We start from the raw sequence: 14,455 nt of genomic DNA on the forward strand, positions 1-14,455 counted from the left end.
CCATGGTATTTTCAATAACCTCATAAGCATGCGAAAGCTGGACAGTGAATAAAGAAGATCAGAGAAGAATTGACGCCTTTGAGTTCTGGTGAATACTGAAAGTGCCATGGGCTGCCAAAAGAACCAACAGATCTGTGTTAGAAGTACAGCCAGAGTGCTCCTTGGAGGCCAGGATGGCCAAACTTCAGCTCTCATACTTCGGATATATTGTCAGGAGAGACTAGTCACTGGAGAAGGATATCATGTTTGGTAAGGTGGAGGGTCAGAGAAAAAGAGGAAGACCCCCAGTGAGATGGATTGGCAAAGTGGCAGAATCAATGGGCTCAAGCGTGGCAACAATTGTGAGGTTGGCCCAGGACCAGGCAGTGTTTCATTCTGTTGTTCATATGGTCACTATGAATCGGTACCAACTCGATGGCACCTAACAACAACAACAACAAATTTTCAATCCTACAATGCCCATTTGGTTCTTTCTAAAAACTTATTTTTCATTCACACAATTTCCTTTTTATTCATTGAGATAATATGCTCTTTTACAACATCAAGCATAGTTATTATATCTATTTTTAAATCCCTATCTGCTTATTTGAGTCATTGTGGAAGAGGCCTCCACTAAAATTGAGATTGGATCACATTTTCTTGATTCTTCATATGCCAACTAATTTTAGATTGTATCTTGGATGCTGTGATTGTTATGTTGTGAAGAATCTATATTCTATTTATACTCCTCTTAAAAAATGTTGATTTTTATTTTTTAAGCAGGAAATTAACCTGCAGACTCTGTCTCTGGGATAGTAGCTCAAATCTCAGTTCAATCTTATTTTCTTTAGTGGGGCTGCTTTGAGTCCTCCATGAACATGTGTGGGTCAGTTTAGTTACAAAATTTAGGGTTCTCCCTTTCTGGCCCTTTCTTTACTGAGAAACTTTACTCACCATCCAACAGTTATAGACACCTGGAAGGCTTCAGACCAGAAAATTGATGAATTTTCTATGAAATGTTTACCCATCCCATGTTGCTCCCAAATGCAGCCTGCTGCCAAGTCCAAAAGCTGTAAAAAAAAAAAAAAGGAAACTTACAAGATGTCATTCCCTTTTACATGTGTCTACACCCATCCAGAATATTCCTAATTCTGTTTACATTTCAATGCCTTTAAGAAGTTGTTTCTTGCATTTTGTCAAGTTTATTGTTGTTTGCAGAAAAGTTCATGTAAGCTTAGTTGGTCATAACAGAAGTAAAGCAGCTAAAATATGTCTGAATCTGAATTTCATGGGAAAATGTAAAAAGAGAATGCATACCTAGCCTGTTTCCACCACTACAAATTTTAATTTTTACTATTCTTTATTGAAATTGTTTCTTAATGAATAATTTTTTAAAACTTTACAAGTTAAGATAATAGAAAAGGACCCATGAAAATCTGAGACAAGGCCTTGTTTAAAAAATACTGGATATATTTGAAGCAATAACACTGAGCCTGAAACTATATTGATTAAAAAAATGCATAATTAAAGACAGGTAAATGTCTCAGGCAACATGTTTTTAGTAAAGAACTCAGTAGGATTTGTTATCGTAATATCCCAGAATTTTAATGTGGAAAGAACTAGAGGAATCATCTACCCCAAACTACTCATTACTGTCTATAAATGAATAATTCACTGATTCATTAACTAAACATTTACTGAATGCCTATGGATTATGTGCCAATCACACCATCTGTTCTCAGACGTACTGTGATGTTTACAGAGTCTGTTTTCTTAGTTATTTTACACTTTGTCCCTCAACATTATTTGTACTATTAATTTTCACTATGAATAATGTGTCAGCTAAACAAAATTGTGTCTCAGACATTAGCCAAATGATAACAAATGCTTGATCAATGAACTCTAGTTTTATAAGATTTTGCTAGATTTATTTTTCTCTCACTGAAAAATATTATAATATAGAATGTAAGATGACATTTTGTGGGCCAGGCCTGGATGTTATAATGGTTTGATATGTGTTTGATATCATTCTAACATCTGTCCATTCTTATTTGTAGCCAGCTGCCAGTGAAAACATCAGTTTCTTGGAAGGATGAAATGATTCTTTCATTCATAGATGGAATATTTATAAATGCAAATGGAATTCAGATCGTAGTCTGTAGTTCTATGACTGAAATTGTTGACCTCCAAGCAGACCAGGAGCAATGAGGAGACAATCACGATCATACATATTCAATTCCTCTTAGCTAATAATCATAATCATTTCAAATGAAATACATATACTAAGGTCCCTAGGTGGTTGGGTTTGTGTTTGACTATGAACCTAAAGGAGTGCTGGTGTGGTGTTGGACCACAAAGTGGTTGAAACTCACCAGCCACACTTTGGAAACCCTAAGTGCCGCTGAGTTGCTTCTGACCCATAGCAACTATGAGTCAGATCTGACTTGAAAGCACTTAATAACAATAAGAAGTGAACCTAAAGTTTGGGGGTCAAAATACCCCAAGCAGTACCATGGAAGACAAAGCGTAGTGAGCCGCTTCTGTTAAGATTTCCGCCAAGAATCCCATATGGAGTCTCACTGCTTTCTAACATGTGAGGTTGTCGTGAGTCAGAATTGACTTGATAGCACATGGTAGATAATCAATCCCATTACAAAGTCTGGAGAACTAACATCTCATATAGTTAAGCCCATCATATTAGAAAGTGCCGATAACTTCTACAATATTCCTAAGAAACTGTTACTCAATAAATGCTTATACAGTGAATAAATTGTTATTCTGATATCAGAACCACATTAAAATTAGGAAAAATTGTTAATATTGTAGAGGAAACAGGAAGCCTAATGAGAAACTAAAATATTTCTAGAGTATGTATTTTCAGCATCAGTTTTTACTTCTGATCAATTATTCTACTACTCTGGTAAAGATTTGCACAATTACTTCTGTTTACATGTTATTTATTTTTTTTAATCCTGTTCCATAATGTGAACTTGGTAGGCAACTAAGTGCAGTATAATTTTACTTGCCCACAATGAAGCGAACTTTCATATTAACAATTAATCAGAACTGAAAGGAATCCTAAAATATCTGTATCACTTGTCAGCAGTCCAAGTATCTATCTTTGGTGTGACGCTGCAAGATTAAACCCTTTTATTCTAGAAGAATGAGGAGAACAATTACAAAGTAAACAATTCTCAATATAGATATGGAGGAAATTTGGGCACATTGTTAGTGGTTAGCAATGAATGAAAAGTTTTGATGTAGGATAAAAGAGAACAGAAATTATATAAAAGTTAATTTCCAATTCTTCAATGTTAACAAAGCAGAAGAGGAGAAAATTAGATGTTTCATTTTAGAGTTAAAGATTTTAAACTTAATATTGCTTTCAGATTCAAAATTTACACTGAACATTTCAATTACCCTATGTGACACGTGAAATGATTATTCTTTCAGACAGAAATAAAATATCTAGCATTTTTAAAAAGATTTTCTTTTGTATTTTGGATTGCTGTAACTAATTTAGAGTTATCTTAGTTTCCTTATTAAAACTTTTTAATGAAAGTTTTATCTTACTAAGAACAAGTTAATACTGTGATCACTTCCATTTACAAAACTTGAGTAACACAATTATATAGTTAGTATGCCATGGTTTTTGTATGTTCCAAACCACAGTAACATACAATCTGTCTCATCACAGAACAAAACCAAGCGGCCTTTTGTTCAAGCCACAGCCAAGAGATCAGAACAGTGTTATGTGTGTTTGCTAGAAATCGCTGCCATTTTATGCACTCCACAGGAGACCTGTCATCTCTAGAACAAGCCTATTCACCACCAGCTATCAAATTCAAGACCCTCACAGCACCTACTCTGAATGACTGTGTATTCACAGCTGAAAGCTTCCTTCATACATTTATTGTGAGCTACAGACAGCAAGAGACCAATAGAACTGCAAAAAAAAAAAAAAAAAAAAATCCCACCTCATTAGCCAACACACTAATCTCCTTTCATTGACTAGTCCTGAATTCGATATACCCGGTGTGATTTTTCAAACAGCATCACAAAACATTTTGCTTGTGATCCATAGGAGGAAACCCTACAGAGGGCGCGCGATGAGGAGGAGAAAAGGAAGGAGATCACCAGCCATTTCCAGAGCACCCTGACGGACATCCAGACCCAGATTGAGCAGCAGAGTGATAGGAATATGAAGCTGTGTCAAGAGAACACGGAGCTCGCCGAGAAGCTGAAGAGCATCATCGATCAGTATGAGCTCCGAGAGGAGGTGAGAACCACATCAAACAAAGTAGCAAACAGCAATGATCTGGATCTAGGCTGTGAAGGTGGGGAACTCGCTCAGGACCGAAAGGCAGGCCCTCTCAATTGATTAATATTTTGGATTGGATTTCTATGGCATGCCTAAATAAAGACAGATGATATTACAAAATACTTTGCTGAATAGTCAGATAGGATTTCTTTGAACTGGGAAGCAAAGGTTCTAATTGGGAAGTGATAGACCATGGTTGCATTTTTCTTCAAAGACTAACTTCTTAGCTTTTTGAAACCCCCATTTATATTGTTGCTGTTGTTAAGTGACATCAAGTCAGTTCCGACTCATAGCAACCCCATATAGCGTTTCCAAGGAGTGGCTGGTGAGTTTGAACTGCTGACCTTCTGGTTCAAACCAACCTTGCAGTCCAGTGCATTATCCCACAGCACCACACCAGGACTCCTATTTATATAACTCCCCAAAACATCTCACACGCTCCTTGTTATGATGCACCAGGTCATCTAAATTAAGGATCTATATTCTACATACCTTACAACCAATAATAACATTATTGATTATGCAATAATTATAATAATCAGGGTATTGTTTATTCACTGCTTGGTTTGTGCCAAGCAATGTGGTTCAGTACTGTACTTTACATACATTATGTTATTACGAATCTCAAAAAGCATAAAGTAGTAATGTATTTTCACATGCTATAAGGAGCTCTGGTAGCGTAGTGGTTACGAATCGGGCTGCGAACCTTAAGGTCAGCAGTTCGAAACTACCAGCCGCTCCGCAGGAGAAAGATGAGGCTTTCTACTCCTGTAAAGATTTACACCCTCGGAAACCCTGTACAGGGTCGCTATGAGTCGGAACCAACTTGACGGCACTTAACAACAACAACAACAACAATAGATGAAGAAGACTTCCTGGTGTGGCACCGTAGGATCAGCACTATACTGTGAACCACATGGTCACCAGTTCAAACCCACCATGCTCCTTGGAAACCCTACATAGGGTTGCTATGAGTCAGAAGTGACTCTACAGTACTTAGCAACCACAACATAAAGCAGAGACTTCCACATTCACTAAGGCCAAAAGATTTTTACTTTCCATAGTGTATATTTGGATGAATATAAAAGATCTTTTGTTATCCCAAAATTATATTATTTGATGAACCGATTAGATGACACTTAACAATATGCTTTTAAACTGCAGATGCACCAGCCCCCAAGCCAGGATTTTGACATCTCTTATTCTTTTCCTCAAGAAACCCTGGTGGTTCTTGGGGAAACAGTTAAGCACTGGGCTCTTAACTAAATGGTTGGTGGTTCAAACTCACCCAGTGGCTCGGAGGGAGAACGACCTGGCAATCTGGTCCCATAAAGATTGTTGTTCAATTCCAACTCACAGTGACCCTGTACAGGGTTTCTGAGGAGTGACTGGGGAGTTTGAACTGCTGACCTTGTGGTTCTAACCAGCCTTGAGGTCTAGTGCTTATCGTATGATGCCACACCAGGTCTCTAACCTAGAAAACTTTATGGGATAGTTCTACTCTGTCACATGATGTCACTATGTGTTAAATACACTCATTCTTTCCTCCAGACCCACCAGATTTAAAACTCTGCTTTAAAATGTCACAACATAATCAAAGTGGTTCTTTTGGCTAAGATTTTATCAAGAATGAAACTGAGCCCCTAGCATATGGAAGCAGCAGTTAGGTGAATCAAGAAACACATCACATTTTATCTTGTACCAAAAATGAGCTCAGTTCTAGAGTGGAGGCTCAGACTGAAGGAGAAGGGAGAAAGGGACAAGCTATAGGGAAAATGCCGTGGCTCCTCAGAGATCTCAGATGGGACATCCAGGACAGGCTCTGTACCCTACTTCTCTATTCCCAGAACGCGTCTAGATACGCTTACAGACTGTTGTTAAGTGCTGTATAGAATGTCTCAGTACTGGGCTGCTAACCACCAGTCTTGTACTCAGAAACCCCACACAGTACTTATCCATGCCAGGACTCCCCAAGTCCACATGCCCATTTCCAATGAGGAACTCGTAATCACCAAGAAATTTTCCACATGGGGATTCAGTTAAGGAGACCTTGCGGCTCAGCAGCTACGCTCTGAGGTTCAAACTCATCAGCCGCTTCTCAGGAGAAAGACAAGACTGTCCTTGTAAAGATTACAGTCTCAGAGACCCTATATAGAGTCACTATGAGTTGGACTCGACTCTATAGCAGCAGATTCGGGTTTTTGGGTCTGAGTTCCTGTTAGAAGCTCCTCTTCACAAAGCAAGTCAAGAAGGGTCCAGGTGTAGAAGAGGCAGCAACCTATTTGCATTTTAATTCATCTGTGATCCGGAGCCTCCCTCACAGGCCTAGAGCCACATGTGGGCGCCCTAGAACTTCCACACAACCTTAGAATCAAAAATGTGGAGGGGACTTCACAATGATAAATTATATTAATGTAGTGATTACAATTGGCTTCAGATTCATAGAAACAGCCAAGGTGTTGAGCGATTGTATTACCCTTGTTGTTCAGTAAACCAGGTGGCATTATATCTAACCATGGCCAATTTTAGAAAAATAACTTGGGGAACTTTTGACAGTAACACTGCTGAGCTCCGGCACCCCCACCTTTTGCAGCTGCCTTGTGTAGTGCAAACTATAAAGGGCTTCACCAATTTACAACTTTAATATGAGGCATATATAATGCCAGTGCATTCATTTCCTCCTCTTTCTTTAAGTTAAAGCCTAGAGAAGGTTCATTAGAATATTATTATTATTTTACATTTTTCAAGTGCCAATGATACGCCAAGTTTCATGTGTGTCCTTTATTTTTCTTTAGCATCTGGACAAAATATTTAAGCACAGAGAACTGCAGCAGAAGCTGGTGGATGCCAAACTTGAGCAGGCGCAAGAGATGATGAAGGAAGCAGAGGAGCGTCACAATCGCGAGAAGGAATATGTACTTATCACTGCAATCCGTGTGCAGATCTGCTCTGCCTTAGTGTCAAAGAATGCCTGAGAAAGTGGTGTTTGATAACTGTGCAAGCACCTGTGCGTTGGTGGAGAACGAAATTTGTCAGCCAGTACAAAGCATCTTGGTATGGCGTGGTGGGTTAATGTGCTGGACTGCAGTCAGTTTGAACTGCAAGGTCTGTGGTCCAAGCTCACCAGACACTCCTCAGAAACCCTGTACAGGGTCGCTAGGGGTCAGAACTATCTAGAATGGCACTTAACAACAACAACAAGGCATTCTGCCACAGTATATGTAACATAAAATAATCATGCATTTGGTCATCATACATGATTAAGGGGCATTGGTGATTGGCCTTCCATGTGAGATAGCAGGGTTCAACTTGTGGCCAATGTACTTTGTGCAAAGCCACCAGTCATCTGCCAATGGAGGCAGGCATTTGTTATGATGCTGAACAAGTTGCAGTGAGCTTCCAAGGTGATATAGACTAGGAAGAAAGTCTTGGTATTGTACTCTCAAAAATCAGCCCAAGTCAGTTCTGACTCATAGGGCCCCTACATACACATCATGCAGCCCACCAATCATGCAGCCCACCAATCATGCAGCCCACCAATCATGCAGCCCACCATGGGGATGGCATAGGACCCAGCAGCGTTTCGTTCCGATGTGCATTGGGTCACCAGGGGTCCGGGGCCACCCCAACAACTAACAGCAATCATAGAGTAGGGACAGGGGACACAGTAATGAACAAGACACAGGAGGACTACCACTCATTATAGAGATGAGTTAAGTAAGGAAGAGAGAGGCAATGAGCAAGTAAACAAACAATGAAAGGTAATTTCAGATCCTGGTGTGGCGCTGTGGGTTAATGAGCCAGACTGCAAAGCCATTTGAACTATAAGGTCGGCAGTTCAAGCACACCAGTTGCTTCTCGGAAACCCTGTACAGGGTCGCTATGGGTCGGAATTGACTCGATGACACTTAGAAACAACAGCAGGGAAATAAGGAATCCTTGTGTGGTGCTGTGGGATAAAGCATTGGCCAGCAAGGTCAGTTTGAACCACAAGGTCAGCAGTTCAAACTCACCAGCTGCTCCTTGGAAAGCCCATACAGGGTTGCTAAGAGTCAGAGCCAACTCAACATCACTTAACAACTACACCAACAGGGAAATAAAGGAGCTTGCATTAGACTTCTAACTGCAAGGTTAGCATAGAGTCTCCATGGGAGAAAGATGAGGCTTTCTGCTCCTATAAAGATTTATAGCCTCAGTAACCCTATACAGGATCCCTGTGGATTGGGACCCACCCTACGGCACACCACCACCACCACTAGAAGAACTGAGAAATAAAGACCCGAAAAGGACAAGGCAGGATAGGATTGACTAAGTCGGGGAGTAGGAAAGCCTCCTGCAGGGGAGGGTGAGTGAGTGGAAACCTGCCTGATGAGAGGCAGCCTCCAGCCTCCACATCTTCAGGAGGAACAAGGCCCTGACGTGGAAGCCAGCAGAACTGAGGGAAACAAAAGCGCAGTGACCAAGTGGGAGAGCCTCGTGAAATGAAGTTGGGGCCAAACTGTCTAGCTCTTCAGGGCTTGGGAAGTAATTTGGATTTTACTTTAAATATAGTGGGAAAATGCTGGATAGTTTTAGTAAGGGAGATGATATGTTATGCTTAGCATCTGTAAAAGTAATTTGGCTCCTGGGTGGAAAAGAGACTAAAGAGATACAAGTGTGAAAGCAAGAAGAGAGCTCAGGGTATGATGAGGGGCTAGGTGAGGGAGGTGGCAGTATAGAATGGAAGATGGAGATGGAGAAAAGGTAAGGTTGCAAAGTAAAATCAAGAGGCATTGCTGATGGATTGAAGATGGTGATTGTGAGGAAAAGGAGGACCCAGGATGACTTCTGAGCTCTTTGGATTAAGAAACTGAGTGGTAGTACTTACTGGTAACTCACTCCCACCAGACACACCAAAACAGCTGTAAGGTGAGAGAGAAATGAGGTTCAGGGAGAATATATAACTTGTTTAAAGTCACACAAAGCTAAGTGACCAAGATATGTTTCAAACTCAAGCTCTCTGAGACAGTACTTTACACTCAGAGAGAGGGAGAGAGAGAACTTTTGCAAACTCACTTTTTAAAATTTGGCCATTTACTATTCGGTCATGAACTTGTCATTTACTTAAAACCAGCCCACATTACTATTACTAGTCTAATACCTAATCCTTCAATTATTAGAATAGTAATCTGAAAAATAATCTCCGTTTTCCAACATCATAAAGAAAGGGAGAATTTTGGAACACCTAAGCTGGCATGTATTTAGTATTTTCAAATTAGAAGTCCATATGCTTTTAAGAAAAAGATTAATTTATTAAATCCATATACAACTTAGCCTTCAAAGTAAGAAATAAAACATTTACAACCTAGCCTTCAAAATAAGAAATAGAATGTTTCATTATTATTCAAAATCCAAAAAATATATACTACACTGCACTGTTAGCATAGTTATCCTCCTAGGTAAATTATATGTCAGACAGGATATAAGTGCAGTACAAAACCTTCCAAAACATTTCCTCTCAGTTATGTTTCTGTATTATGTGAATCACTGAGATGATACGTAAACTAATGAAATGTGATTCTTAAATGAGTGTTGCTATGAAAATTATGCTCAATGCTTTGAAAGCTGGCTATTCTTGTTAGGTGCAATCAAGTCAGTTCTGACTCATAGGGGCCCTACATACAACAGAGTGAAACACTGCCCAGTCCTGCACCCGCCTCACGTTGTTGCAACCACGACTGCTCATCTCACTGAGGCATTTTTTTTCACTGACTTTACTGAGCATGCTGTACTTTTCCAGAGACTGGTTGCTCCTGATAACCTGTCCAAAGTATGGGAGACCGTGTCTAACCATCTTCTCTTCTAGGGAGCATTTGGCTGTCTGTCTTGCAAGACCAATTTATTTGTTCTTCTAATAGTTGATGGCATGATCAATATTCTTTGGCAACACTGTAATTCAAAGACATCAATTCTTATTCAGTGTTCCTTAGTCATTGTTCAGCTTTCCCATGCAAATGAGGCCATTGAAAACACTTTGGCTTAGGTCAGGAGCTCCTAAATCCTCAAGGGGACATCTTTGCTTGAAGCTTTAAAGAAAACTTTAAAACACTGAAATTTATTTTTCAATCAAGTTGCTTCAAGAGTATTTTTAGATTCTAGCACAATTTTTTTTTTTTAAGTAAATAACTAGAGATCTTAGATGTCATGTTATGGATGTGATTTTTGTCACAAGGCAACTCTGAATGTCAATCAGAAGAGCCAAACCCATAACAAAGTCTACAGCCCTAAAACAGAAGATTGACATGCGATTGAACATTTTTCTATTTTAAATTAAATTAATGTTGTTAATATCATTTTCATGCCTAAAACAACTTTTTCAATGTAACCCATCAGTTTCCAGTTCTGGACATGTTATATTCAAGGACCTTGATTGTATTTAAAGAGCTGCCTTGTGGGAGCAGAATGAAACCTATTTTGTAAATTCCCAGAGGGCAGGCTTTGGAACAATAAATCAAACTTCTAACCCAGTGCATTTCAAAAGGCAACCCTTAGATCACCTGGTGTATTTGCTATAAGTGAAGCTTTCAAATTTACCCTTTTACTTCCTGAATCATGTTCTCTGAGTGGAGCCTACATTTAAGATACTTTGTTGTGATTCCGATGCATACTATGATGGCAAACAATGGTTTAGGAGAATAGTTTGGAGCTTAATATAAAGGAAGCAGTTGCTCACACAATGCGCAAGGATTATTATCCTGGTGGGCAGTGATGTTGTAGAGATGTTCCAACCGAGGCTAAGCGATGGCTGACCATGACTGCTGGATTGTTGTTTTTCAGTGCTGTTGAGTCAGTTTTGACTCTTAACGACCCTATGTAATGTTTCCTAGGAGGAGCTGGTGGGTTTGAACCGCTGACCTTCAGGTTCCTAAATTTGTGGGAGGTTGAAAATTGTGTGATTCATGCTTCCATTAGTAGCTATTTTTGCATTGGTGGTGGTTGGTGGTTATGTGTTGTGGAGTCGGAACCGACTCATAGTGACCCTGTACAGGGTTTCCAAGGCTGTAAATCTTTACAGGAGCAGAAAGCCTCATCTTTCTCCAGGGGAACAACTGGTGGTTTCAAACTGCTGACCTTGCGGTTCGCAGCCCGATTCATAACCACTACACTACCAGAGCTCTTTTTTTAAAAAAAAAAAAAAAAACATTCAATCTTTTAGATGAATTATTAGCTCTGATTTTTTTTAGATTCTTTGTGGCATTCCAAAATAAATGACTAAATAGGGTTACTGACTTTTGCGTACTAGTTATAACGGGGCAATAGCATAAAAGACAAGTTGACAGTCTTCCCATGTATCCTCTCTTCTCACAGCTCCTGAACCAGGCAGCAGAGTGGAAGCTGCAGGCCAAGGTGCTAAAGGAGCAAGAGACTGTCCTACAGGCTCAGGTGATGTGGGGGCAAATTGTGTGTGGGGTGTGCTTTCTGTACTCTTCCCAGATAAAGAGCTTGTGAGCCACAGGGAGTCAGCAGAAGGCCTCACATGTAAGGGGTAAGGGGAGATAGGAGTTGGAAATGAAGAATAACTTCATGTTTATTATGTAAAATAAAAGCACAATATTATAGCTTCATAGAACAAGAAATGCTCTGTGCCAACGACATCCAGTCAAAATCAGGGATAGCAAAAGGATTGGTGCTACCCAGTGTGGTTACCCATGGTGTCACACCCTGTGGGCAGAGCCACCAGGGAAACCCTCTGGTGAGCTAGTGCTCTGGCCCCACCCTCACATAGGGCTGAGCAAAGCCGTGGGGGGGCCCTGCCCAGATCAGTCCATCCTTCATGGCTCCCCTTCGCCAAAATAAAGATTTTCCTCTCTGCACAATGGGGGTGTCCACCACACCCTAACTAGGGGCTGATGGTAGCGGTAAGTTACCGAACTACCTACACCCATGTAGTATTTGTTTACATACAAATGCACCAGTTGCTGTAAAGTTGATCCCAGACCTTTCTTCTGAGGTACCTCTGGGTAGACTTAAAACTTTAATTTGGGGTTAGCAGCCAAGAGCATTAACTGTTTGCACCTTGAAGAGACTCCTTACATAGAAATGATGCCCCCCAAATCATCAGGATACGTTGATGTCGAACTTTCCTTCAACATGTTCTTACTTCGTCTCTCTCTTCCCCCATTACTATATGAAGGTAAGACTAAAATGTCAACTGGTCAGATGCACTGTTTCTAAGTGTCGATACTTCAATGCCCTCAGGGTTTGATATTACTTATAATAAAGAGGAAATGAGAAAAGTAGTCAGTGCCCAAGTTTCCTTGCTATCTGAAGTCAGCCTGGTCAGTGGTAAGTCATTAGAAAGAATGAGCAGAGCAGTAAGCATTTTTATTTGGCATTTGGTTGCCATATATGTTTTGTCATTAGATTATATGGAGTCCTGGTGTGGCACTATGGGATAAGTACTGGACTGCAAGGGCAGTTTGAGCCACAAGATCGGTGGTTCAAACTCACTAGCCACTCTTCAGAAACCCTCTACAAGGTCACTATGAGCCAAAACCAACTGGTAAGCAACAACAAAGGAGACAGAGTGGTACAAGCAGTCTGTGATCCACTGCTAACCAAAAGGTTAGGAATTCAAAACAGAGGCTCAGTCAAGAGAACTCCATAGAGCACTGTACTCTGTAATACACTGGGTTACCATGAGTCACAGTCAACTCACCTTCACCTAACAACAACATGGGAATTCCCATTTTAGACTCAAAAACAAACCCTCATACAATAGAGGGACAGGTCAAACTATCCAGTTTTCCCCCCTGCCCTTCAGGTTGAACCCCAGTGAGTCTCCAACAGGTGTCAGGGCTCCTACCCAGGCTCCTCTGCTTTCCTGGCAAACATCCCTTCTCAGGTTCTCAGATACCCATCCTGCCACAGGACCCAAGAGGGAACTCAGACTCCCCAGCCAACAGGAATATCCAAATGCTGATCCAGTGCTGTCCAGTCAATTCTGACTCATAGTGACCACCTAGGACAGAGTAGAACTGTCCTCTAGTGTTTCCAAGACTTTACACCTTTATGGATGCAAACTGCCACATCTTTCTCCAAGGAGCAGCTGGTGAGTCCCAAAGACCTACTACCTTTCAGTTAAGGAGCTCTGGTAGCATAGTGTTTACAAGCTGGGTTGCTATCCTCAAGGTCAGCAGCTTGAAACTACCAATCATTCCAGGGGAGAAAGATGAGACCTTCTGCTCCTGTAAAGATTTACAGCCTCAGAAACTCTGGATAGGGTCGCTATGAGTCAGAACCGACTCCACAGCACACAACCACCACCACTACTTTTCAGTTAGTGCAAAAGTGACAGAAAGCCCCTCTAACTTCCTCTGGCTTCATACGGGAGAAGTAGAATCAAGCTCAAAATCAACCCAAGGCCAATTTCTATGAGACAGAAGTCAAATATGACTCCGTCCTTCACCCTTCTTTGCCCTCTTTTGACATCTCTCCCACAGCACTTCTGCTTCCCACCTGGGTTTAATAATCTGTTGTGATGGCCACACAGAACTCATAGACAATACTCACGATTACGTGGTTTATTAAGGAAGTCAACAAGGTACAATTCAGGATCAAAGTAACTCAGGATACATCAGTTTTCCATCCAGGGATGCATCTACTCTGCCATACTGCAGGCACACTTCGCTCTTGTCTTCAGCCTCTCAGTCATGTGGTCGATCAGCCTCTGTCCTGTGTGGGCAAGTATTACAAAACTCCTTTAATCAGTCTGTGAATGCCCAAAGATCACATTCTGCAAGCCAGCCTCCTTGCTGTAGGCACTCAGCTTTACTTGTCCGTGGGCCAGGAATCTCCGAGCTGCTGAGACTCTCCCTCCAGGCTGGCACCTCTGCTGCTGTCATTTTGCCCGGCAGAGATCTGGTATTCCATTCATGACTCTTCTTTTTTTTTTTTTTAATCTTTTATTGTGAAATATGTGATAGTTTACATGGGAGAACATTAGTTTTACATTCATTCTATCATATATCAGTTCATTGCCATGGTTACAATCCCCTCCATGCATCATCAACCAACCAAAGGGTATACCCTGCAAGCCTGCCCCCCGGTCGTCAGCACGCAGCCCCTCTCCCTCTCTGTATCTAAAGCCCCTAGCTACTCCATCTTTCCACATCA

At 40.9% G+C, this 14,455-nt stretch overlaps 1 protein-coding gene across 1 annotated transcript in view; it reads left to right on the forward strand.

The window, feature by feature from the left end:
- Nucleotides 1–14,455, forward strand: part of TXLNB (taxilin beta) — a 62,828-nt gene that overhangs the window by 30,595 nt on the left and 17,778 nt on the right. Inside the window, exons 4-6 of the mRNA XM_006834618.1 lie at nucleotides 4,064–4,258; nucleotides 7,096–7,215; nucleotides 11,648–11,722. Coding sequence (XP_006834681.1) covers nucleotides 4,064–4,258; nucleotides 7,096–7,215; nucleotides 11,648–11,722 — 390 coding nt within the window. The remainder of the gene's footprint in view (nucleotides 1–4,063; nucleotides 4,259–7,095; nucleotides 7,216–11,647; nucleotides 11,723–14,455) is intronic.

The sequence above is a fragment of the Chrysochloris asiatica genome, unplaced genomic scaffold (assembly GCF_000296735.1).
Source record: "Chrysochloris asiatica unplaced genomic scaffold, ChrAsi1.0 scaffold00013, whole genome shotgun sequence".
NCBI classification, from domain to species: Eukaryota; Metazoa; Chordata; class Mammalia; order Afrosoricida; family Chrysochloridae; genus Chrysochloris; species Chrysochloris asiatica.